Source organism: Varanus komodoensis, unplaced genomic scaffold, assembly GCF_004798865.1.
Source record: "Varanus komodoensis strain SLA01 unplaced genomic scaffold, ASM479886v1 scaffold3, whole genome shotgun sequence".
In the NCBI taxonomy this organism is placed as follows: domain Eukaryota; kingdom Metazoa; phylum Chordata; class Lepidosauria; order Squamata; family Varanidae; genus Varanus; species Varanus komodoensis.
Window position 1 is genome coordinate 35,336,455 of NW_025335761.1, and position 27,641 is coordinate 35,364,095.

At 43.0% G+C, this 27,641-nt stretch overlaps 1 protein-coding gene across 2 annotated transcripts; it reads right to left on the reverse strand.

The window, feature by feature from the left end:
* Nucleotides 1–1,051: 1,051 nt before the first annotated feature.
* Nucleotides 1,052–24,583, reverse strand: PGF (placental growth factor). Of its 2 annotated transcripts, XM_044436642.1 has the most exons (7): nt 24,251–24,583; nt 15,971–16,013; nt 14,999–15,195; nt 12,745–12,821; nt 6,627–6,656; nt 6,466–6,533; nt 1,052–3,622 (listed from the first exon to the last, which is right to left on the reverse strand). In XM_044436642.1, the coding sequence occupies exons 1-6, from the start codon at nt 24,305–24,307 to the stop codon at nt 6,473–6,475; spliced, it is 465 nt and encodes a 154-aa protein (XP_044292577.1). In that variant the 5' UTR covers nt 24,308–24,583; the 3' UTR covers nt 1,052–3,622; nt 6,466–6,472. The 2 variants fall into 2 exon arrangements, with proteins under 2 accessions (XP_044292577.1, XP_044292578.1); XM_044436643.1 differs by lacking the exon at nt 6,466–6,533.
* Nucleotides 24,584–27,641: the final 3,058 nt, after the last annotated feature.

Consider the following 27,641-nt stretch of genomic DNA (forward strand, 5'->3'; position numbering starts at 1 on the left):
GCCAACCAGTGGAAGCTGAATACTGTGGAGGTGGATGACAACAGGAAGGGGTCCACCGCTGCACTTGAGATCAGCAGGCTACATGGCACATACGTACAGCTCTCACTTCCAACATGTTGCTCTTGCTCCTGCTCTCCAAAACCCGGCTTTGGCTGCTGCCTCCCACCACCCGATGGTAGGCCCAGTCCTGCACACAGCCCAGGTTCTAAATAACAAGACTGTAACTTTGAGAGAAAGCCTTTAAGTATCACTCCTGCTGCATATTCTTGCTCCCCACATTCATGCTGAGGGACAGCTGTCCCATTAACAACAGTTTAGATTACCCTACTAGACATATTTGTCCAGTATGACGGCAGAAATAGTTCCCCAGCGGTCTGCATTCTTCACTTTAATACTGATTTCACTGAAATGCTCAGGACTTCTGAATCTTTTACTTTTAACTCTGGATCTTCTGCTGGAGAACTCTGTTTTATCAGCAAGTATTAGAATAAAGGGCAAAAGCACAAACCAGAATTAGGTGGAGTCCCAAATATATAACTTCTAATCCAGGTCTAGTGTGTACTTAACTACATTCCAGATACAACCCAAATACTGTCATTTTGAGGATTTCTGAAATGCTGCAGTCTCAAAAGAGGTATCGAGTAAAACAGAAACTTTATTTAAACAGGAACTTGCACCTACCACCATCAATATACTTATCTGGTTTCCTTTACCACAATATACCAGAATTCCAGCATTCTTATTGGGTTTTTTTTACAAGTCTCCTATGGTGTACAGAAAGGTTTGTGTATTGTCTCTGCTTCACTTGTAGGGAATATTTGCCCAAAGCACAAGGAGCATGACAGATCAAAGAACTTTGTTCTTCCAAATCATTTTCCACTGAGTTGTGTATTCTTACCCATGGTATGTTATTTGGGATTAATGAAGGATCACATGAATGGGGATCAATGTACTATGAATCCTCAGGAGGTAGATATACCTCCTGGTTCTTAGAAGTTGCTTTACCAGAAAAGATGCTGAGGTGAGCTGATGAAAAGAAAGAAGCTGTATCTGGATTTTCAGCACGTTTTATTTAGAACATATTTGGAATCATGCTGCATTGCACTGAACAGAAAAGCAGGAATGTACGTCCCACTACAACCCATAGAAAAAAAGACTTCACCACAGGACCAGGATCAATATCAGATTGCAAACTGATTATTGTGAAATAAGAAATAGCAAATCCACTGGCCAGACCAATGATCCACCTAAATCTATATCCAACAGTGGCCAGTTCTCGATATTATCCGGAGCGTGTACAGATGCAGAGCACATTAGGGAATACTCAATTTCCTGTTTTCATTAGGAATCTCTAGCAGTTGTAAATCCTGGAACAACCTGAGCTTGAGGGTGCATGTCCTACCTTGATTAATAGCTATTGATCTTTCCTATATTGTACGGAACATTTTGTTTAGATCATTTTCAAAACATGCTGCTGGAAAGAGAGCTTTGCAAATACCCTGGACTGATAGAAAGATAAACTAATGGGTGCTCGATCAAATCAAGCCAGAACTTTCCATGGAAGCAAAAAACATGAAACCAAGGATCTTGTAATTCAGGGCCATTATGAAATGGCAAGACTCATAGGAGAAGACAGTCATGCTAGGAAAAGTTGAAGGCAGAAGAGGAAAACCGAACGTGAGGTGGACTGATTCCACAAAGGAAGCCACAGTCTTGAATTTACAAGGACTGAGCAGGGCTATCAAAGACAGAACATTCTGGAGGGCATTCATTCACTGGGTCACCATAAATTGGAAAGCACTTGCTGGTATGTAAGAACAACATCCCATGGCAGAGAATTCCATGGAATACCTGTGCAGCATGCATAACTGCACCATCATCCTTGCTTTAGACCTACTAGATGTGCATTTCAGCCACATCTTGTCCCTCTTTTGCTATATGAAAGCATAAACTGGGCACTCTCTCCTAGTTTCCTTCAGACTAAAAGCATTTAAATACGATGTGTCACTCAGTTCATTGCTGAGTCATCACTATTCCAGGATAAAGAATCCAGGATTCATAAAATACTCAGCATTGATTTATCTATGTCATTATATATATATTTGTTATTCTGTGCTCTTTTTGTGACATGCCCTCATATCCTGTTTGAACTTTGGTGCAGGTGCAATGCGCTGAAAGTCATTCTCTGTAAAATGCCCACAACGGCCTCAAGATTTCTTCCCAGTCCTAATCTCAGAGTTCATCAGAAATTATGGATATTGCTTTGCAATTTTTCATAGTGAGTTTGACTATTATTGTACAATCCACCTGCAATTACACTTTATTTTCCCTTTCCTATATGGATGGTTGCTAACTGACCTTGTATTGTTGCATTTCTGCCATGAAATGGGTGCTTTTGACTGCATTGGTACCACTGCCCAATGTGCCAGGGTGACATATGCAAACTTAAAAATGTGCAAACCTGGTAGAGGAGGCACAAATGGGGGAAAGTGGATGGAAAAGAGGAGCAGGTTGCACCAGCATGATTCACTAGCGAATGTTGTGACAGCACTTCCCAGTCATCCTGGAGCCAGTTACGTGGACAAAAGCCTCTGCAGCTGATAGTCAGAAGGTGAATGCAATGGACAAACATACAGCAGAGAGGGACAGACTTGCCAAGCACAGGATACTACTGTAAATCTGTTGGGTCAAGTGCTTCTGTGCACTTTTATAGTATGCATAACCTTACAGGTTGAGGGTATTCACTGCTCTCTCTTGGGCAACAACCAGAACTAACAGAAATTCTATTTGTGCACTAAACCTGAGCGCTGTGCATGGTGTTTCCCCTCATTCATAACTAGCTGGGGCTTCCTTCAGAACAGGGTCCATTGTCTCAGAACACAGCAGCTCTTTCCACAGTTTCCAGGAAGCTACTTTATGCAGAACTTTAGTTCATCCAGTTCATCAAGGCAAAAGATCACTGAGATGGACTGGGGTTGGCCAACCATGGTTTCTTCTGAAACATGAGTCCTTGGCATAGAATGCATCCCTAATGTATCAGCATGGGTAAAAATAACATGACTTAGCCAACAACTGGCGAAGCTTGGCTTGATTGACTATTTTCTGGCACCTCAATCCCTAGCCAGGCTATAGCATCCAGACAATTCAGCAGGAAGTGTTTACTTCTGTCCTTAGCTGGTTTGTTCTACGTTTTTCAAACTCCATAATGTTGAATTTGCACACCGGACCCACTGCTCTTTTCTCATATTCCTGTTTAACCCTGATCCTGCAGATGTCAGCATGAACTATTGCCTATACGTTGGCAGGAAATGGACCTAGCCAATATGCAGCTTCCCCTCTGACTGTTCCATTCACCTGGCCCTAGAGCAACTTCCTTGTATGCAATTATAATAAGCATCTCCTTCATGCTGGCCTGAAGTATTTCCCACTGTTATATTGTCTTTGATCCTCTTGATTTTGCTCAGGAGTTGCAAGTGCATGTGAGCTGAGTCCCCCAGAATTCATCCGTCAAAAATGCAATTGGCTCATGTATACAGGAGTGTTGAAGAGGACTATGGAATATATGCAGGCACTGGGACGTGGCCTTTGCTGACAAAGCAGCCACCTTCATCAAACAGCACACCTGGAAAGAAAGCATAGAACGGGCTCAACAATTGCAGCAAAGAGATAGCTGGGTCTAATACCAGACGTGGAAAGTGAACATCTCTTTCTAGATCTGGGGCACCTTGCTTTCAGGGAATACAACAGGAGGCCTTAGAGGGGACAGCCAGTGTGAGGCAGCAGTTAAGAGTGCTGGACTGGAGCACAGGAGAGCTGGGTTCTAGCCCCTACTCAGCCAGGACATCCACTGGGTGACTTTGGGCTGGTCACTTCCTCTCAGCCGAAACTACTTCACAGGGTTGTTGATCTGAGGATCAAGTGCAGAGGAGGAGAACCTTGTAAGCCACTTTGAGTTCCTTGCAAAAGGAAGAAAGTGGAATATAAATGCAATGGAAGGAGAAGGAGGAGGGTGGTTTTCAGTTGATTCTTCCCACTGATGGAACTGCTTCCATTAGCAGAAAGCAGGAGTGATATTTTGAATTCCTTCAGCAGCCCCTATGTGCCCTCAAATTCTGCTCCAAAGGACGGGGGGACTCTGCAAAGCAGATTTGGTGGAATGTAGGCAGGTTGCAATTGAGCGCAGAAAGAAGAAAGTCCTGCCACATACTTCTGCTTGTGCAGTGATGGATTTCATGTTTATATCCATACTGAACTTTCAGAATAGGGCTGAGTATAAAACAATACAGGAAATAAAATGATGTGTCTCTATCAGTATGCAGAAAAACACTATCTCATATTGACTGATTTCGGTTTTGCATACTGCAAATCTGGGCTTTTGGCTCAACTGTTAAGTTATAGGGAATAAATGTGAGTTTATTAATGAAAGGCTTTAGCGCAATGATAGGGAACAGGTGGCCTTCAAGATGCTGTGGGACTGCAACTTCCAGTACCTCTAGCCGGCATTGTCAAAGAAGCTGCAGTCAAACTACCTTGGGAAGACTGCTCCTTTCCTATCCCTGCCCTAGCATAACCCAGATGGCCAGGCAACAGTATGGGTTAGATGCAGCATGTAGGCTGCAGCAATTTTCAGAAAATGAAGGCCCTGCTGTCCAATTTATATTTGTATAATCATTCTAACCAATGGCTTGGATCCTAAAATAGCTAAGCAAGATCACAGAGGGAGAATTTCCTGTCTGTCTGCCTGGCCCCCTTCATGTTTCTGAGGGTCAGAAACCCTCCTGAACAACATGTGATGCAGGAGGCCACTGGGGAGGCAGGGGGCTTGGGAAGTGAGATCTGTACTATTTGGAGCAATTCTCCCTTCACTCAGTAGCCTTTTGTATCCCATCCCACATTGCTCTTAGGTTCTTATTCATTTATTTAATTTATATGCCAAAGTAATACAAAAGGGATCCTCTCTGCAGAGGCTTTTTGGAGAGAAGAGCAGGACTACAGTAAGGGAAAAGCAGGCAAGAAACTTTCCTTCTGTGAACTTAAGCCTTAGGACCCAAGCCAACAGTCCTGAAGCACTTAACTGTAACAATAACATAACTGCCAAGGTTACATTATGAAATACTCAGTAAATAAATACAGCCCTAAAATCCAAAGGAACCACAAAAAGAACATTTCTCCAGATAAACAAAATCCTCTGAATGTAAATTTTCACTTTCATGTCAAATGGTTTCATATGCTTGTCTAAGGGATTTGGATATTGGTGCCCTCCAAATCAGACTAGCCAGTAATTCAGTCACTCTTGATTAGGATGGCCACTTATGAATCATTTAAAAAAGAGGAAATGTATAACCCCAATACAAAACAAGATAATAATGTTAATAGAAACACATGACATTTCACTGTGGCCTGGGTGTCTTGCCTGTTCGGCTGGTTTCTGAGGTGCTAAATGTTCCTTTGGTTTGTTATCTTAAAACCAGAACAGAACAGGAGAACCAATCAAACTGAGAACTCTCCTCGATAAAAGAGGACACCAACTACCCTAAGTCACAAAAGTAGTAATAATTACAGTAAAACAAATGTTCATAATAACAGTAATGATCTGCCTTATTTGTTATACTGCTGAGCAAGAATATAATTGTAAGTATAAAAGGTGCAATGGGTCAACCTATCATGAGACATTGTGCTGACTAGGGATAATTAGAATTGTAGTCCGGCGTGTCTTGAGAGCACTGGGCTGGGAAAAGATGGCCACCTAATTTGTTTCTCCATCGAGAGGCTCTCTGGATGAGCCTTTATTAGGCCTCCCTTTTCCCACTGCATGATTTTTTTCTTTTCTTTATTTTCGGCAAAACAGATTCATGGACACCAAAAAGAAACATTTTCTTTTTTAAAAATGAGGATTCTGTGAGCTGGAGAAGCAAGGTTGTACCCTCAACTCTATAAAGCACAGAAGCATTGTTCCTCGCATCAGAATGGCACAATGGAAAATTTCCTACATATATCTCTTCACATCCTTTCCATATCCTTTGTTTCAGTAGATAAGGGCTCCAATCTGTTCAAATAAACCACTGTTATGTTTTTTCAGCCTGAAAGGTTAAAGTTTACTTTCTGGACAACAAAAGCAAACAAATCATTCAAGCCCTTGGCATGAGCTCTATTTTTTATCTCAAGGCTGTATTAAATGGGAAGATTTAGTTGTTAGCTTTCAAATGACATATAGCAAATGAAATGCATTTCAATTAGAGGTGAAAATTTTAATTGTAAGAAACCACACAGATGTAGTGCATACTTAGAAAGTACTACAGGACTTTGAGATGAGCAAGAAACTTTCCTTGCAGTGAAATGCACTAGCTTCACATCATCCATGCTGGCAAACTTGATCCAAAGCAAATGCTATTGGCAGAAAACATCTACCTTTATCTGTGAATCACTGTATTTATTCCTCCCCAGCTCCCGGGTGTTGATACTCACATAGAGATCAATTTTTGGGTCTCTGCTTTGCCCGCTTCCTCTTGCTGCGTCCCTTGGGTCTCCTCCTCCTTTTGGAGGAAAGGGGGGGGGGAGAAGAGTGGGTGGGAGATGAGACATTGCAAAGAGTCCCAGGATCCAGAATACTTAGTGATTGCACTTACCTTGCTGCCTTCAAAGCACCTTGCCGGGGCCTAGGGAGAAGAGAGTTTCACAGTCACTTCATAGCTATGGTGTCTGCAACACTTGTGGAGGACCTGGTGCTATGGAACAAGCACAGAGGCCTCTAAGGGTGCACACAGGCACGCCTGCTGCAGTGGCCAGTGGCTACAGCATCAGGTGTGAACTCATTCTGCTCTGCTGTCCTGAAATGTGCATGCTGCTCTTGCTTTCACCTTCACACCATCCATGCCACCTAATTCAGAAAACTCCAGAGACTGCTGAGAATGCAGTACAGAGAGATTCGGGTTGCAGTTCAGCATGAAGGTTGGGGTCCCAGGAGGTCCATGCAGTAAGGAATGAAAGGTGGGGTGATCTGCAAGGGTGAGGGTAGGTTTGGTTCAGCAGGGGACCCTCCTGAAGTCTAGGGGACTGGCAAATGCCCCAAAATGCTGCCCTGCAAGGCTGGGGCCTGCAAAGGAAACAAGGGCATCCCCCCTGTAGGCGGGTTCCTGTTTTCATAAGGAATGCAGAATTTGTTCCTGCACTTATACTCTCATCTTCTGCCATTTCTACTGCTCATAGATGACAACCGCCCACCCCCCGCCACTTTCTTTCACAGAACAGGATTCCTGTTAACTCTTACTCAAAGCCAAGCTTCTCCAGCTGGGAACGTCTTGGACTGCACTTCTCAGTCTCAGCCAGCATGGCCCACACACTGAAGCCAATCACCTCCCTGACCTGGCACCCAAATCCAGCATAAATTCTTTTAACAATCCTATGGCAAAATGGTTTGGCTTGCACAAAATCCTATTTAAACCACAGACTGTTGCACCCCCCAGGATTTGACTTGGTTCACATGTGATGACAACATGTTAATTTTAAAAAGGTGGATTGTCGTGCATGAGGGAGGTTTATATGTCTTACTCCACAAACTCTACTGATTGTGGCTTGCAGAGTACAAGCAGAAGAGGTGAGGTGCACTGCCTCACACATGCAGAGCAACTCATTTTTTTTTAACCAAAGAGTCGTCATTACATGCAAATAAACGAGTTGACTGGCAAACAATTGAACAAACCATAGTTTGTTTTCTCAGTCTCTCCAATGTTTGTTTCCCTCATCCTTTGCCCACTCCCTTCTTATATCTAAAAAATACCACAGCACTGGCATACAAAGAGGCTGGAGGGGGCTGTACCACTCTCACTTGCTGCCTCCATAGTTGTGAAACAACCCACAGTTCTGGGTTTGCACGTAATGGCAACCCATGGTTTAAAAACCCACTATTTATAACACAGCCATAAAATATAGGTTCTTTTTGTGGGTGTATCTAACCTACAATTTGCCATGACACGTGGCCAGTACATGCCACTGACATTCTGAATATGCATCCTCTGGCTGGCCTGATTGGCATTTGCTTCACGATTGAGTTAATTTTCTACTAAATAGTTCATGGTTAACCTAATAAAAAATTGTAAGTTGGCTCAGAGGTGTTCAGTGAATGATGTATCCTAGTGTTGAGATTTGCACATCATAAAGCAACTGCTGATCAGACTGACTTAGGACTGCATATTTAAAATGGAGGCAACACAAACACTAGCAAATTGGGTGTTAATTCATGTGGATGAGTTAAGGACTATTACATGCTTGATTACACTGTTCCAGGTCATTATTAACCCATTGTTCCAGGATTGCTTCCCACAAACCAGGTCCATGAATCAATTGCACAAACCATCATATTTGAATCAACACGGTGACTTTCAGCCCCTGTGTAGAATCCTTTAAGATGCAGACATCACAAGAATGCAGATTTTAAAAAGAGGAATGCACCCTCTGTTACAAAGCATGTGGCATGCAAACAGGATTAGCAGGGGCTAAGAAAAATTATGACTGCTCATAGACATCAGTGCCTAAATATTACCAGTCTAGAAGCCTCCATAGCTGGGATTCCAGAAGCCTGACATTATTCTACATGGAAGATTCTACTTAAACCAAAGCATCATTATACCTTGCTTGTGAGAACAAGGACACAAGCTGGAAGGAAAGATTTATAAAATGTGTGTGGTACATGCATACACAGGGATGTGTTGTAAACAAAAGCTGGACAATTGAGCACTGCAGGTACTATCTCTATTAGTTTTTATGGCTTGGTTGCTGGGTCATTTTCTTTCTTGGTTGCCAGCTGTGCAGGGCACCCACAAACATGTAGCTGGGGATGGGGCTTCACTCCCTCTAGCAAAACCAGGATAAGTGATGCGCAATACAAATAGCAAATTATGAAAAATAAAAGAAATTATGCACATTTGCATAATTTGAGCTGTCATAGAATCTAGCTTTTCAAGGCACAAAAGTTAAATTCAAGATGATGTGAACTGTCCAGAAAGCATTGACTATTAATAATTATAATTGCCCAGGTATACATTTTTATTAATTTTAATTAATGTATTTTTAAGACATAGAACCTGTAGAACATCAGGAGTTTCTTTAACGGAGAAACAGTTTTGCTATCTGCAAAACTGAGAGCTGAGGACCTGTTTGGGTTCTCAGTTCCCATACTTTAAAGAGTGGAAGACTAGGACAAAAGAACGATAAAACCCCTGGTCCGGATGGGCTACCAGCTGAATCTTACAAATCTTTTGAGGGAGTTTTTGCTACATTTCTTAAAGATATATGTAATGAAGCATTGTTAAATGCTAAAATACCAGACGTTTGGACAGAGGCAAACATCACATTAATACCGAAAGAAGATATGGACTTAACACAGATTCAAAATTACAGACCTCTATCATTACTAAATGTGGACTATAAAATGTTTGCCTCTTTATTGGCAGAAAGGCTGAAAAAGCTTTTAACAGACTTTATTCATCCAGACCAAAATGGTTTCCTGCCTAAAAGACAAACGAAGAACAACCTGAGGACTGTCTTGGATATCCTAGAATACTATGAGACGCACACGGAAAAATCAATGGCTCTGCTGTTTTTGGATGCCCGGAAAGCCTTTGATAATGTTAACTGGCAATTCATGAAGCAACAGATGGCGCAAATGGAGTTTGGGGGAAAATTCATGAATGCGATATCAAGCATCTATCAAAGACAATCGGCCAGGATTTTAATTAATGGAGAACTTACAAGGGCGATAGAGATACAAAAGAGTACAAGGCAAGGGTGCCCGTTGTCACCCCTATTGTTCATTCTGACTTAAGAGGTCTTGAATAGAAATGTCTAGTGGTTAAGAGCGTGGGACTGGGACTCAGGCAATCCGGGTTCGAGTCCCCGCTTGGCCATGGAGCCAATGGGTGACTTTGGGTCAGTCACAGACTCTCAGCCCAGCCTATCTCACAGGGCTGTTGTTGTGGGGATAAGATGGAGGAGGAGAATGATGTAAGCTGCCTTGAGCCCTTTGTAGGAAAAAGCAGGATATAAATTGAAAAATAAAATTGAAAAAAATAAATAAAATTAGGGATGAAAATTATAAATTGCAAGCATTCACAGATGATTTGGTCTTCATAACAGAGGAACCCTTTGTAACAATCCCTAAACTTTTACAACGGATTGAAGAATATGGTGAAGTTCCAGGGATGAAAATAAAGAAAAAACTAAACTTTTAGTTAAAAATCTTATGCAAGATCAGAAAAAGAGACTCCAAGAACAAGTGGACTTACAGATTGTTAAAAAGGTTAAATACTTGGGAATCTATCTTACAGCTAAATGCACAACTTTGAAAGAAGACAATTATGATAAATTATTGAAGGGTATTAAAGGTGATCTGGAAAAATGGGCCAATTTACAACTGTCTTTGATGGGAAGAATAGCACTTGTTAAAATGAATATACTACCAAAACTTTTGTTTTTGTTCCAAATGATTCCCGTAAAAATTTATAAAAATTGTTTTGAGGATTTAAATTTTCAAGTTTCGAGATTTATTTGGAGAAAAAAGAAAGCAAGGATTAAATTAAAAATGCTTCAGGAAACCAAAAAGAACGGGGGTTTTGGTCTTCCTGATTGGATGTTGTACTATTTTAAGTTGGCTAAAAGAATGGATAACCTTGCAAAATAAGATAATTTTGTATCTTGAAGGTCATGATTTGCAAATGGGTTGGCATGCTTATATGTGGTACGAGAAGGTTAAGTCTCATGGGACTTTTTAAAGTCACTTTATAAAAAGATCATTAATGTCAGTGTGGGAAAAGTTACAGTCAAAATTGTATAATAAATTACCAAGATGGCTTTCACCTATGGAAGCTTTTGTGTATCCAAATGTATTGAATTTTGAAGGTATCATAAGATATGATGATATTTTGGATAAGGATGGAGGCTTGAAACTAGATCAAGAAATACAAGAACAGGGACTTAATATCTCTTGGTGGTATAAGGTGCAGATGCAATCAAGATATGCTACAGACTGTAAAATATGGGGGTTTTATAAAGACCTAACAGCCTTTGATCAAGTGAGGCTAAAAACAGATGAGAAAATGATTAAAAGAATTTGAGTTCTTACTTGAGAGGAAAATGGAAGGGGAACAGGTTAAGGAAACTATGATAACAAGGGCACAAAATTTTGGATATAGTATTGAATCAGAAAAGTGGCAAAAGCTATGGGAGAGAAATATTAAGGTAACTTTAGCAACTTCGTATAAAGAAAATTTATATAAAATGTTTTATAGATGGTATTTGTTGCCAAGTCGATTAGCTAAGATGTTTCCAAATATGTCAAATGGATGTTGGAAATGTAAACATGATGTGGGTACTTTTTACCATATGTGGTGGACCTGTGAATATGTGAAAAAGTATTGGATTAAAATACATAAATGGCTCGAGGAAATGCTACAAAAACCCTTAGCTTTTAAACCTGAAGTTTTCTTGTTAGGCATTATACCAGAAAATATTAGCAAACAAGAAATGTATTTGATGGTACATTTAATCACAGCGGCGAGGATTGCGCTTGCTCAATACTGGAAGAGTGAGGAACTACCCACAGAGGAACTGATTTGATAAAAGATTCTGGACTGTGCAGAAATGGACAGATTGACTCTATCACTGAAGGAGAAAGAAGATACTGACTTCTATCAAACTTGGGACCTTTTTATGATTGGCTGGAGAAATGGGACTTGGCTTAGATTTAAAGATGTTTTTAAATTTTTATAAATTGATTTGAATATGATTCAGATATGTTAAAAAGATATGTTATAGGGGGCTGACCCAGTACGTCCAATGTATTTGATGATTGATATTTTTTAGTTTTTAGTTTAAAATCTTAATAAAAAATCTTTATTAAAAAAAAAAAGAGTGGAAGACTAGGGAAAGCTAATTACTCTGGCAGCTTTGGTTCTGATGGCGCCAACAAATCTTAATTCTTTCTGACAGGTTGTATACAGGCCCCAGACAGAAGTGTACTTTGTGCTTCTGAAAGGACAACAAATAGAACAACTGTGTCCAACTGAGTGGGGCAGTGAGTCAACTTTCTGACTCCTTGGAAAACTTAAATTGATCTCATTTCTGCTATTTGAATATGTCTCTTTAAAGTGCTGAGGAATCTCATAAAAAAGTCCCTTTCAATCGAGGGTGGTGGGGATCAGCTGAGTTCGCTAGGACAACAACTTCTTATCCAGCTAAGACTGAGGCATTGGTGTTTGGATTACAGTGGCTTAAGACTCTTCAGTTTTTGTGCTGGCTCTCTTAGCTATTTTTTAAAGGCTAAAATTAGGGGGAGCCAAAAGGAGGGACTTGTCAGTTTCATGGACAAATTTGAGAATTGTGATGCACTAAGGTTTGCCCAGGGCTGGCCCAAGACACGTTGCTACCTGTGCATAAAGGACGCAAGAGTGCCGCCTCTCCATTTGATGTGCATAGGTTGACTGGAGTGGCAGATGAATCTTTCTTACATCAACAATAGCAAACAAGATCATCCATTTTTCTGAGGTGACACGCTAGTTCAGAGAGCGCAGGGAAGGCTGTATGGAACACATAGTTCAGTCCTCTAGTTCTAATGAAAAGGACAGCTGGAGGGGCCAGGATGAACCAGGGACGCAGGGAGGCTACTGCTGCCGTCCCCCAGTTTTCTCACACTGCCCAGTGGTAGGGCCAGCCCAGAGCTTACCAAATGCCACAACAAAGTTGCATACATACCTGCATAAACATTTTCTGTCCTCAGTGAAGGACAGTTCCACATAATGCACCTGCTTCTCTGACTGCATCTTCAGGATCTGAAAAAGTGAAACTTACGTAACTCTCTGAGCATCTCTTTCTCTGCTGCCTTCCTCTGTTCAGGCCACATGGCTGTTCCAAGGCATTTTGGGTCAGGATGGAAAATCCAAGTGGCAACTCCCTTTCCCGCTCCACTAATTAAACAAGGGAAGAGTACATTTCCCATCCGTTTCAGAAGTGCTTCACCCAGAGAGTTTCCAGGCCCCTTGTGCTCCCTGGAGAAGATCTTCTGCCTCAGGGCCAGTGACTGGGTTCAGACAAAACAATAGCCCACACTCAAGGACTAATATGTGAAACACGGATCATTGGCAATGACATGAAACATGAACACAACTACAATGACAAGTTGTGGTCTCTTAACTACAAACAACCCATGAAGAGCACGCACTGGTTGGATGCTCAGAGCGCAACAAACATGGATTTTTGTACAAGCTTACTGGCCAGCTGATCATGTGCTTATCCAGGCAGAAGGGTTTCCCTGCTTTACCATGCATCCCAGCAGCCCCAGCAAGTGAAATCCCCACCCCCTCCCTATTCTTGCCTATGGGCTGCAGCAGCCTTCTCCTGATTGGTCAGCTGCATTCCTGCAACAGGTTCATCTCTTCCCCCTCCTGAGCATACCTGCATGTCTCCAGCACTTTCCAACCTCTCCAGCATCCCCCCACCCACAGGTATTCATTAAATGGAAATGAACAGTTTCACTGTGATTCACCCCTTCTCCTTCCATGCATTTTCATGCTGTCCCCCTGTTTCCAAAAGTAAATAGGGAGATGGACACATTGCTCAGCCAATGGGAATAAAGCAAGCGATGATGCATCTGTTGCTTGCTTTTAAGTTTTTCAGTGCTTCTGAATTGCACAAATGGGTTCATACTTTTAGGGTTATTTTTCCCAGGTCCTTCACAAGTGTGAACATATTAGTTTAAGAGCAGTCTTTTCTTGTTGATTTCCTAGTATATTTTTAACTCCAATTTGGTGCTTCCCTTGATAGCTGTAACACACAAGGAAGTTGACAAGGGGAGATGATATACAGCAGACATGAAAATTTGTATTCTTTCAGATTTGTGAAAAACCAGGAGGAATATAATAACAAAATATAATTATAATCCCTTCTGCATAATTCCAAAGCACTGGGGGCAGGGAGGTGGTGAATGAGGTAAGTACTCCAACAAGTAGTAGTGATCAGACTGAGGAGGGGGCTGGAAAAGTCTCACCACAGGGACAAGGATATGAGATGTGATGCCATGCCATGCAAAAACCATTGGGATATAAGCAGGAAGCAGGCTGATGGACTGAGGTAAGTAATTCATATCAAGCTGCTGCACACCTGATTGTCAGGAGCAATGTGGATTGTTCTGAGAGCAACAAACCCACAACAGCTTATTCTCCAGGCTGGCTTAGTGTGATGCACAAACCAGCCCAAGGTGCTAGATGCATGTACATGTTCATCATGAGTCTGCTTTTTACTTGAAATGTCATAGCCCAGGTGGGTCACTGATAACCAAGATTAAGGCCACAGTGTCAGCAGAAATTGTCTGTCTGAATTTCCCCACAGAAAGGAAGCTGCTGTTCCCTTTTGAGATGAATAACAGAGTTAGGGAACGGACATTGATTGGGACCACATGGCATAAGGACAAAGAGTTCCTGAAATCCACATATGCTGTGGTCCCAATGATCAACACACATGCATGTACACATACAGACAGACTAGTATATCATTTCATTTTTGTATGTTTCATTTTTAAAGTACAGACTAAATACATTGATGGCATACACAGATTTAGGGCACAATCCTGTGTACATTTAGCCAGAAAAAAACTATAATTCCCAACATTTGTGCATTGGATCATGCCCTTAATATATGATCAACTTTGTTCCTGAGGGCAAATTTCTCCTCATTTCTCCTCATGACAGGACTGCCTCTGTTCCTGCCAGGACTATGGAGTTATAAAGTTTTTAAAATAAGAAGAAATATTCTCCAAATCTTGGTTAGGCCCATCATTAGGATTTTAAGAGGCCGGTGAGCCTCAGTTTCCCAGATATGCATACCATCCAAGATGTGATGGTATAAAGCAAAGACACACAGAGAACTATTTCACTGAGAAAGAGTAGGGAGGGACTCTGGTTTTTGATCTGTGAGTTCACAGTAAGCAGGACCACCCAGTCCAATCTCCTACCTGCATGGTGACATTGGCAGTCTCTGTTGGAACACACTGGAGCCTCTCATCTGAGCAGCATCCACTGCAGCGGCGCAAGGAGACACAGGAAGGGCTGAATACATGCTCTACTTCACTGGGGTACTCTGATATAATACTGACCAGTTTTTCCAAGGGCTGGCAGAAGCTGCGATTCCAAACGTCCTTAAAGGATACAACTAAAACGATACAAAAGGGAAGCGGTTTAAAACACATGATGAGAAAAGAGTGTTGTTCTGTTTCTTCAAATTAGCTGGTGAATAGCAGCTTTGCATTCAGTCCCTTCCATACATGACCACACTGGCTGGGAATGATGCAAGGACACCAGCTTGGAAAAGGCTGCGGCTCTCCATGGTTTCAGGCAGAGGTTGCTCTTGCCATATGCTCCCTACCCAATCCTTTTAACTGGAGATGGCAAGGATTTAAAACAAGGACTTTCTGCATGCAGAGCAGCTGGTCTGTCACTGAACTATGGAGTCTCAGACATGGTGTTCTAACAATTGTGCTCTGAACAACTTGCAGATGATTCAGGGAGTCAAACTGGATATGCCAATGAATAAGACAACTCCCCATATGGCCCTAATGAGATTTTCTTGCTTTGCAAATACCACCTTTATAGGAGGATTTTCCTTAGGATTGCAGCGCTGAGAAAGATTTACTTCCCATCCCACCCAACACCTGCTTTGATTCCAAAAATTCTCTCTCTCTCTCTCCATCAACTGAGTTTTTTTTGAAAATGCACATGAAATGTAAAGACACATTTAACATCATGTCAAATCCTTCAAAACCTCATCAAAAACATTCAAAAAGTTTCCTATGTCGTTCGACCCATTAACATTCTTTGATGTGCCAAAAGAAAGAGAAGGATGTGGAGACCTCTATTTTGTACTCTTCGTGTGTGTCCTCTTGGAGCCACTTTCACAACAGCAAGACAGGAACAAGCTGCCCACTCACCTGCCACTTCAGTAGAGCTGTCCTGAAGACCCTTGTCTCGTCTCTAGGGATGGGGAGGAAGAGAGGGAGGAGAGAAATGGTAATTTTCCCAAGGCATTCTGGGAAGAAAGAGGTAGCCAAACACACTACTATGCAAAGTTGAATCCAGTGTGGATCCTTCTGATAAGGCACAAAAATAACACCATTGTCCTCATATACATGTAAGGCCATATTTTCCTTCCCTGAATAAGATCTTTTAAAGAAGATACTATTAGGAAAGCATTTATTTGAGGACACTGTTGTTATGCTGTGGCCCAGGGCTTGCTAGAGGACAGAGCATTCTTTTGGCGTGGAACAAAGCAATCTTACCAGTGGGGCTGGGGAAGATCTGAGAGTGGGGAAACTGCCTTACCCAAAGCCCTGCCAAGCTCATGCAGACAAACCCTGCCCCCTTATGCTTCACACATTCCTTCCATTGGTTGCAAAGGGAAGGTGATCCTGCATGCTAGCTAGCATACATTTATCCCCCCTAACTCAAGGAAGAATAAAGAAGACTGTAGTTCCTGTGGATCCACAGTGTCCCCCAATTCCAACCCAACATTCCAATTCCAACCCCAACACACCCATAAAACGTCCTCGTTGCCTCTGCCAGGCCCATGGCAGTTTTTGGAGCAGCTGGAGGGGGGTCGAGAGTCCAATCTCCCACTCCAAAGGTGAACCTTCCTCTCCTCCCTCAGAGGGGGTGATCTGAACCACTCTATGCCCTCTGGCACACTGGCTCAGGGACCACAAAACTGCTGGCTCAGTCAATCTGCGCATTAATTATTGCTCTTCTGTTCCTGATGATTTATTATTCATGAATTGTCATGAACGGTTACGGTGCATTGGAGAAAACAAATCGGTGCCCTAAGAAGCTTACAATCCAGTTTGAAGCAGCAGAGGTAACAAAGAACATACAAAGAGCTGCACTGGATCAAACCAGCTCCACCTTGTTCAGCATTCTGTGCACGCAGTGGCCAGTCAGCTGTCCATGGGAAGCCCACAGAGAAGACATGGCCACAGCTGTACCCTTCTGCCAGCAACTGCTGTACATAGGTATCCTGTCCCGGATCCTGGAGGTAGCATGCAGACATCCAGACTAGTAGCCATCGACAGCTGCCTCCTTCATTTGCCCATTTTTCTTTTAAAGTCACACAAAGTGGTGGTCATCACATAATCATGGCCCGCAACAGCCATCCAAATGCATCTGAGAAGCCCTTAAACAGAACATGGGGCTAGACCCCTCCCTTTCGCCAGCAGCCCAGGCTGCCCCTGATCCTGAAGGTAGCATAGTGTCATTTGGGCTGGTTGCCACGGAGAGCCTCATCATCCATGTACTTGCCTAATTCCTTGTCAAAGTGATCCAAGTTGGTGGCCATCACCTCATCTTGTGGTCATGAATGCCATAGTTCAAATGTGCACTGTGTGAATAAGCGCATCCTTTTACCTGTTCTGAATCTCCCACCAATCAGCTTCATGGCATGACCCTGGTTACAGCAGAGTGTGTGCATGTGAGCAAGAGAGGGAGGGGAAAGAGAGACTGGGAAATATCTCACTATCTCCTTTCTTCACACCATGCATAAGGAGAAGAGAACAATTCAGGGGAGGATAATCTTGGAAGGAATCTGAATTTAGTTCTGTTACATGTCCTTAGGTGCAGCTTCAGTATAGCAGGAGCACACAACTTGATGATCTCAGAAGTTTTGTACTACTTATTTTTTAAAATAAATAATCCCTGACCATTGATCATGCTGATGGGTATTGTAGTCAAAATATTTGGACCACCAGGTTGTCTACCCCTGCAATAAAGCATGAGAACTAAGGGTTTGTACCAAAAGCTTAAAAAATTGTATTTGGTAAGATGCTCCAGGGGACACAGTTTACTAGAGTCCAGAATATTTAATGAACTAAATTCTTATATTCCATTTTTTCACCAAATCAAAACCCAGACATGGAACACTTGTATTCAAACTGAATTGCAGCTTCCTTTTGTAACACTACCCAGAGGATTTCTATATTGGGATGGTGCAGAAATGTTAAGAATGAAGCTAACAATATCAATGAACAGGCAGAGAGTGCTTTTTTCACCAATGAGTAAATACAATCAGTTTGCACAGGTATGGGATTAGAAATAAACAGTTCCTGAATAAGAGGACCAGATACTGCAACAGGCTTTAACTACAGCAGCTCTCATTGGAAATTAAGCACTTCCCCAAGCACCCTTCTATGAATAATCTAGCAGTGCGGCAAGGTCTCCTCACAAACCTCCTGGAACCTTGAGTTAAGAACACTAGATGTCAGTCTAGTGCACAATTTCCTGTATCCCTCAAATCTAACATTTTATAAGGAAGAGTGAGGGAAACAGAGAGTGCTAGTGAAGAGACAGAAGAGAAGGCAACATGGGAAAGGAGCAAGATAAGGTTAAATACATGTGCCCCAAGTGCATGCCTATTATGATCAGCAACCTGCTTCTTCTTAAAAAGTGCCATATAAAATTATTTTTTATCTTGATAGCCCTGAAATCAGAATTAGGTTGGTAAAATGACAAAAGTAAAAGTAAATAATTCTTGGTCCAGTTTCTTCTTGTGGGTGTGTTTGCAAGCTGCAGAGTCACACAAATGTACAAGGCCTTATTCAGACAGAATATGAATTTAATTTAAACATTTTCTTAAAGAGTTAAGTGAACAAGTGTCTTGAAATTAAAAGTTATAATCATGCTCAGTTGGATGTTAGTTAGATTAGCAAATTGGTGTTGTACCCAGCTAGCATGATGCATAATAAAGTAATGGGCATGAGCCTTTGATCAGGAACTTCCGGTTAATAACAAAGGAGGGTATGGGGAATTTTCAGTGTACCACCTATGTACCATCATAATCCCTGACCATTAGCCAAACTGATGGGAGAAACTGCTCCTTCACTGGGCAATCCCACCTCTGGGATTTCTTATGCATTTATTAAAAATATCAGAGCCTAAGGAGCTTTCTGCTGCTATAACCCAGAGGTCCATAAAGTGATTCTTTTCCACAGATAGCAATTCTCTGAGAACACTTTATAAGAGGCTTAGGTGTGTGATGGACACTGACACTAGAGACAAGATGAACTATTAAACAAGTCAGGCTGCAATCCTACGGCCTCCTGACGTTGTTTGAGGGGCCATAGGGTCATCCTGAGTTCCAGCTCAGAGGTCCTCTGCCTGCAACCTCCTGTCCTGCAATCCTCACAGCTGGGCTGAAAAAAACATGCTGCCTGGCTCACTGTGGCTAGAAATTCGTCTCAGAGAAGGCTAAAGGGGTTTGCTAGAGGGCCGGACAGGCAGCTGGGGCTGATGGCTTATGCCATATCCAAATGATGTGTCACCCTCCTTCCCTTCTCTTCTGCGGCACTTCATAAAAATAGCTGAAAACAGTCATCCTGATGAAATGCAGGATGCAAGGTGTGGGTGCCTCGCCCAGTACACTGGATGCACACAACCCTTGGTGTACAGAAGCTTATACGCATCAAGCATAGATGGCATTGGATTAATGCACAAAAGGGATATTTTGTACATAGGGAGATTACAAATATTAACTTTGGGGTCTTCAAGAGGATACTTGGCAAAAATTCTTAAGGACTGATGAGGCGATGCTGCTTGTAGCTGCTGCAGCTACAATCCTGTTGATGATTTGTTTTGCCTCATGCAAGATTCCCTAAGCTTTCACTTCAGCCAAACACAACTAATTCCAGCTCTTGGATACATCCTCCTCTGCCTCCCAAAGCTCCTCCAGTTGTATTTCTGGCTGTCTGGGCAGTTTACCTGCATTTTCACTGCCTGCTTTTGCAATCTTCTTCTGGCAAATCTTAGGGTGGCCTTCTGGTTTAACATAGTTTCCTATTCCTGATTCTCACCAGCCATATAAGATTACCCCAGAGAGGACATCTAGCTTAATATTCAGGCCTTAGTTATTCCCTTTCTCCACTCACAGCCACCTCCACTCACCTGTCAGGAGACGACCTGCCCTCTAACTATCCACAAACTAACTTTACTGTTAGCTTCTGAACTACTGTTTCCCCATAACTGGATCAAATCCCCAGTAAATCAGAAATGAATTTACTTCATCCAAGCCCCATCTAACAACACTCAGTTATGAACTGTGCAAACACAGGTCTTTCATAGTAACAACACAAAGCTTCAGGTCTACCCAGGCACATTATAGCCTCAGAGAGGGCACACAAAGTAAACATTACAAAACAGCAGCACTTATACATATGACTTTTCTTTGTAGTGCATAACAACCATCACCATCCCACATAAACAATGCCATATTCTGAAGATGCTTTGAAATGTCAGCATCTTGTTTTGTTTTATCCTCATGTGGGATCAATTTCCAAATTAGTTTTTCTTTTATGTGCAGTGACATCTACTGTGGCTTGCTTGTCTAATTGTATTTGCATCTGTATTGCCTCTGCACAAAACTGGATCCCACTGGCTGAGAGCTTTGAGCTACAATTGTTTTGCTGGAACACGGAAGAATATTCTTTAAAGCAAGCTTTAAAGCCAACTTGATATGCAAAAGAACTGCTCCAGAAAGGAAGAAAAGATGTCAGTGTGAAGGAAAATCAGATTAAAGGATGGTAGAAGACAGGCCCCAGCTTTGCCAGGTAAAGGGATCAGGTAGCAGGTGAGGGGAAAGACCTCAGCCATTCAGAATGCACAATACAGAGCTAAATGGACAAATACTCTATTCTAGTACATGAGAGCTTCTTATATATCTTTCCGTGGCTAACATGGAAGGAAACTTGGACCCTAAAAGACCAATAACAGAATGTGGATATTAGCATTGAACATTATCCTACACTTAGTTGTACTTCCGCAGCTCCATCAAGTGATACGGAAGAGCTGCCACGGTCAGATCTGTAAGGAATTTTTTTAACATGACAATTGTTGTACACAAATATACACTTATAGATTTTATGGTGTTGTATATAGATCTATTAAATAAATCATAAATAAATTGCAAATTATTACTTCATTTATGATTAGGGTTACAACCTGATTAAGACATTTTAACTTATTAATCATGAGTCTTAGTTTATTATGCTACCAATCATAAGAGTTGATTGATCTGTTAAAGCTATACATCCTGTCAAATGGCCTGTGGCAAACTGCAGGATGCTGTGGGAGTGTTCGGCTGGTGAGGTAGCTGGAATATCCTCAAAACCCCCCAGCAACTTGTAAGATGCTGGTGGAAAGTGCTGCAGACATGATGTACTACTGGCAGCATGGGGGTAGAGAAGAGTCCCAAAGCGTGTCAGGGGCAGCTTAGGGGAAGCCTTGGATCACTAGAAGCCAATGCCTCCTTGTTTGATTTGCATCAAAGCGAGAAAATCCATGCCTGCCCTGAAGCTGATCTCCCCTCCTACTTACGTCAATGAGCAGGAAAAAAAATTAAATACACAGAATCGAAGGGGAAGCAGTGAAAACTGCTCCCCACGTCTCCTGCATTATTGGCGAGTATATGCTGGCATGACTTAGGAGGCAGTAGTTCCCCAAACAGGGATTCTTACACTGGTCCCCACAGTATTGTTCTGTAAATCCACATACGAATGAAAGTATTTCTAAAGCCAAAATAGGTAATGCACAAATACCAGAGCAGGCATCTTTGTAGAAGACATCTTCCCTCTTCATTGAAAGAAAGAGCAAAGGACCTTTTTATAAGTCTATTTTAAAAGAAGTTGGTATCCAGCTGGGGGAATCTTTTCCATGGAATTAAAAGGGTTGGGTTGGGTTGGGTTTCATTTCATTTCAGTAGAGTCAGCTCTGTTTATTTTTCTTATACAAGTGAACATCTTTGTCCTTTCCCACTTTGAAAGAATTAGCACACATGTATAAATAATTTTAAATCTTATTCAGTGTGACCAGCAGAGAGATGGCCTCTAAGACATTGGTCTTCAAATGGCATATCATGAGGATCTAGGGTGGGGTGCAAGTCCACCACTGCCACCTACGCATATAAGGTAACATTAAGAAAGGGTTCCCAAAATCAGGTCTGTTTTTAAGATTGAGTCCTGGGTCAGAAAAGGTTGCAGATGATTACTCAAAACTGTAGCTCTTAACTCTTCCACCAGAACACATGGGGAGGGGGGAACTCCCAGGAAAGTTACATGTTCACCCTAATGCTGGAATGAGGCTTAGAGGAAAAAAGTCTAATTCAAGCAGAGGGCAAGGCTGATGAGGATTAGAAAACACCGTGGCTGGGATCCAAGGGTGTAGTAGGTCACTTCCATTTCAAGGGCAGAATGACACCCTCACTCTCCAAAATCCCAACCATCAGGAGATATAGCGAGGCAGTGCAAGGCAGTGGCGAGAGGAAGATCCATCTTCTGCCCACCTCCTGCTGCTCACCCATGAAGCTCATGGGGGATTCTGACTCACTGATTCTCAGTCTTACCTACCTGACAGCACTGTTGTGAGGATGAAATAATGAGGAGGATTGTGTAAGTTGCCTTGCAGAAAAAAGGTGGGATAGAAATAAATAAATAAAACAAATGACCAAAGGATGTGGTGCTGTGGGAAGTAATAGATCCTCTCTGGGGAATCACCATTCAGGAAAAAAATAAACTCTGTTCTTGCTCTTGGCAGCAATCCACCAAAAGCAAGAGACTTTTCTGCTTGTTTGTGTGGGAAGACATGGGCTATTTGACACAGGAGCGATTCAATCGGAAGTTAGGGAGGCAGGAAAGCAGACAGGCAGGCAAATGCTTATCTGCATTCCATTCCAGTTAATAACTCCAGAAACCCCTTAAGGTGCTTTCAGCCTGGGTGCTCTTGACTTCAGTCAGTGCATTTGCACGGCGTCTTCCTGATCTTACTAAAAGTCTATCTGGGTGCAGAAAGTTGACACAGGAGAGAGGGGGAGAGAAGCAAGACACAGGAGTAGAAGGGGGGAGTAGGACAGTGCCCATGACATTCATGTATTGGAAATGACTATGCAGATGCTACACCAGGAAAGACAAGATTATACTTTTATGCTAACTGTTGATCTGCTTTTATCATTACTGTCACCACTTGGCATTTCAGGTGCTTTGACATTAGGTTTTTATGGTGCCATCACCCTGCCTCACTCAGAGGATTTTATGGAGAGATACAGATGACTGTGTTCCACTTGTAACCTGCCTCAGTGCTCCACCACTTCTTCCACCCTTTTCTTGCTATGGTAAATCCTTTAAGAGGGGAAGATGGAATAGCTGCGTAATGCTTTTCGAGGGATAGCCCCAAGAGGCACCTCTCTGGAAGCACCTTTAGCTTTGCCTAAAACAAAAGGGGGAAAAAGGCATCTTGGATGCAAATAGGATGGGGCAATAGGTGTTAAATAAACCATGACACCAATAAATCATTCCAGAACAACTGCCAGGAATTCCTGCCTCTTCTCCACATGATCAGTTTTCCCTGATCTGCTGCCCTCCAGGTGCTTTGGATTACAATACCCATCACCCCTACCCAATACACAAAACAACCCTCCTTTCTGATCATGTGGGGATTTATAGTCCAGTACATGTGAAGGGCACCAAGTTGGGGAAGGATCCCATACAAATCTACACTGTGCTTCCAGGCCCACCAATGTTCATCCAAATCCAGTAAGCCTCTCTCTAATGTCAATGTTCAGGCTTGGAATACAGAGGACAACCACTATGCCTCTGAGCACATACAGAGTGTTTTCTCCCTAAGTAATCCTAGTACCCCTAACCCTACCTATTTGAGATTGGGGTGAAACGCTTTCAGAGCAGAAAATACAAAGCCTTGGTAACCTCTAAACTTATCATTTAACATTAAATACCTCGAAGGAAGAGATTTCTGCCTGCACTCAACAGGGGCCCCGCAACCTTTTCTCGGCGTTCAGGTTTGGAACCCGACAACAGCAGTCATCGAGCATGTGTTGAGTTCACCGCTGAACAACCACAAACTGTGTCCACGTATCCGGGATCGGGGCAAAGTTTCCCGGACAGAGGATGCGTGTTCTGGAGACTTAAGCCCCGATGGCTAACGTTTGGCAAGACGACAGCACCAGCTGCCGAAGCCGACCCCACTTCTTTGCTCTTGCTTCCCGGACGAATGAGAGCAACCGCACGCCCACCCGCTACGCCGAGCAGCGAGGCAAGGCAAGTAAGTTAAGTGTGGCGCTCGTGTCTTCTTAAGAGATGACTTCCCCACGCGGGGGCTCCCCCAGATCCAGTATGCCAGAAGCCAGGGAAGGCTGGTCTCACCGGATCGGAAGTTTCCCTCACCTGCGCGCCCACCATCCGCAGGGCAAGAGCCAGAAGGAAGCCGCTGAGAAGTTGCATCGCGAGCGACAGCCGCCTCCACCCTGGAGCTCCAATTTCAAGCAAGAGGGAGGTTATCCCCGCGTACGCTTTCCGAGCAACAGCCTGCAGGGAAGTCGCGGCGCCGCGTCTCCGGATCCCACGCGTGGGTTTTGCGCCAGGAGGAGCCTGGCGGGCGCCAGCACTAGCAGCCGGAGTTGCCCCTCCGACTCAGACACCACTGCGGGTGCCAAGCGAGCTGGGAGAGGAGCCGGTTCGACAGCGCCTCCTGCTCCACCACCAGCTGATCTGCGCGAAAACAGCCGGCTGCACCCCCGCGGCTGCCCTCCGAGCCACGTGAAGACTGCCCGCCTTCCAGCTGCTCCGACGCCTCCTTTCGGCGTGCCTGCAGCGAGTCCCTGGGGTCCTCGTGAAGGGCGCTTCCGGCGGCCGTGCTTGTCTACACGGGTGTGTGCGAGGCTTGCGGGAAGGCCCGGTTGAGCTCTGCCTGGAAGAAGGTTCTACCCTTTAATAGCTTGCAGGGTCATCGAGTGTAATGCCCGCCTGCACCGTGACTTGTTGCACAAGTCCGAAGCCAGGACTCCCTCCCGCAGGCGAAATTCTGCGTTGTCTGTAAGACGCCGCGGAAGAGTGAGTGTGTGGGGGGGCGGGGGGATGCATGTGCACGCTGGTTATGCCAGCTTCCATCTGTGTGGCAGGATGGTGAAGGCTTTTTTTTTTCCGGGGGGCGGTGGATGTGTGTTTAAGATTTGAGTTTGTAGGTGCATCCTAACATGGGATTGCACCCAAGTAGAATCTTCGAATCATAGAAGAGCAGAGTTGGAGGAGGCCAGAAGGCCACCGGCTCCAACCCCTTGCTGCCTCCAGGACACCAAGTTAACCATCCCTCTCAGATGGCTGGCCAGACCCACTGAATAAAAGGACGTCAGTTAGACTCCAGTGGCCTGTTGACCACATCCCTCAAACATTCCACATGCATGAAAACGGGTTCTACATGTGCAACAGTGAACATGTTTAGATCTCCATCATGAAAGGATGCAGGGATCTTTACTGGTTTGGGATCCCTCCATATGTAGCAGTGTTTTTCAGAATAATTTGAAAATGGGTAGATAACCTGCTGAAATGATGAATGAGTAGCCTGACTCAATATAGGGCAGTTCCTTTTACTCTTTTAGTGAAGGATTTGGATTTCAGTGCACCTGCACCATACTCACCAAAGCTCTGAATCCTCACACTTGCTATAACAATGCCAATAGTGTGTTACTCATTTCCGAAGCAGTTCTTTCCTGGTCGAGTAAGAGGCTGGCATCTGTGAATGGCTGAATGATGGATATCAAACATGGGGTGAGAATGGAGCTTTGCTGCTTTAAACCAAGGGTGGGGAACCTCAGGCCCAGGGTCCCAATCTCGCCTTCCTCCATTCTAAGGGTGCAGGAGAATATACCTATACTGTAGATTTTTAAACCTATATATACATGCATGGGATTGAACCATAAAGGGTTGAAAAACTTTGCCTAAGCTTTACTTACAGGCAAAATTGCTCAAAGCTAAAGTACACTGGCATTTTTTGTTTTGTTTTGTTTTGTTTTTTGTAGTTCTGGCCTTACCACCTTTGCCTTCAGTCCTGCCTACCACTAGAATGAAGTTCAGAGAGCTTCTGGAAGGTTGAATTCAGTCCCAAGGCTCAGCCCTGTTTTAAACTGATGAACAGAGGGATTTGACTACTTGGTAATGCTTAGGAATGGGGCTAGGAATGTTCAAAAAGTACACATTTGAGACATGCATGTTTGTGTAAGCAAGGACCAAATAATAGGAAGTAATATATTTAATTTATTCATTTTTAATAATTGTATTCTGCCTTTTTCCCTGCAAGGAATTCAAGGCAGTGTACATATTCATCCTCTCCACTTTGTTCTATGACAACCTTGTGAGAATGATTAGGTTGAGACTCAGTGACCGTCCCAAAGTCGTCCAGTGAGCTTCATGTTGGAGTGGGAACTAAAACTTGGATCCCCCAAGTCCCAGTCCAGCACCCTAACCACTATTTGTACATAAACATACACAAGTAGTGGATGTAATCACCTTTGTTACAGCAGTTGCACTGAACCAAATCAGGATTAGTATTTTATTCTATAAACACAGTTGTGGGTATTGTCCTGGTACCCACCCTCCACCCCCGACACCACTTTTTAAATGTTTGCTACTTATTGCATTAGATATGTCAATTATGGTTTGGAATTTTACAAGGTTTTGCTTTTAGTATTAAATTCCATAACATCCATACTTGTGTGTATGTGTGTGCGTGTGTGCATTAAGCACTTCATCATTAATGTTTGAGGGTAGGTAAGATGGATTGTATGAACTGTGCTTTCTCCTCAAGAACAGCCGAATGAACCTTTGGCTTATAAGAGGATTCACCTGGTTTAAATGTGCTGTTTCCAATGTGGGTTGTTCCTTTTCTAGCTTTCTCCCTTTTGTGTTAGTTTTCCAAAACCAGGGGGTCTTTCAAGTAAGTGAGTACAGTGTGCTTTCTGAGTTGGTACAAATCAGTGAGAAGCCCCTCCTGTACATGAGGATTCCCTGCACTCAGCTGAGGCTTGCTACAGAGGCCATAGGTGAGGATTCTGCAGTGTATGTGGCCCACTTTATTTGAAGTGTCGGGTTAGATGGAGGGCTATTTTACCTGCATACACACACTTATATTCTGCTTTTGGCCCTAAAAAAGCTTCCAGAATGCACTATACAAACATGATTAAAGTCCATTAAAAAGACAATTTAAAAACAAAGAATGGGAATATAAAAGGCAGGGTCGATACTATATGGTCTGCCCAGGGTTCAGTAGAAGAAGGTTCTCAACAACAAGATCAAGGAACTGGAAATGAGTAACAAATGTTAGTTTCTGGTCAAAGCCCAGCCCCACATTGTTGTGTTAAGTCATCATTACCAGGCAGTGAAAGATTCTGTAACGCAGATGTTGGGATTAACTCTCATCATCCCTAACCATTGACTTTGCTGGCTAGGGTTGATGGGAGCTGAAGTCCAAAAACATTTAGAGGACTGCTGGTTCCTCACCCAACCCTGATATAGTAGATACCAGAAATTACCTTGCCCTACCATTTCCTCAGCCACTTTCTATGAACATGTCAGAAAGAAGCCAGCTAACAACACAACAAATCGTGATGTGAAAAAACATTGACAAACTCCATAATATTTCTTCTGAAACAAGGCAGGCATTCAAGACCTGTGAAGCTGCTCTGGATTCCACTGCATGTTTTCTTAGGAAACACACCTAGCATCTCACATCACAAAGTCAGCCTGCAAGTGCCTGTGTATTTATTCAGGGCCAGTCCTGATT

Coding starts and splice junctions, on each gene's coding strand:
- PGF (XM_044436642.1), bottom strand. CDS start 24,307: ATGCAACTTCTCAGCGGCTTCCTTCTGGCTCTTGCCCTGCGGATGGTG. Junction 16,014..24,250: donor TGCGGATGGTGGGCGCGCAG/GTGAGGGAAACT, acceptor CCCCATCCCTAG/AGACGAGACAAGGGTCTTCA. Junction 15,196..15,970: donor CAGCTCTACTGAAGTGGCAG/GTGAGTGGGCAG, acceptor GTATCGTTTTAG/TTGTATCCTTTAAGGACGTT.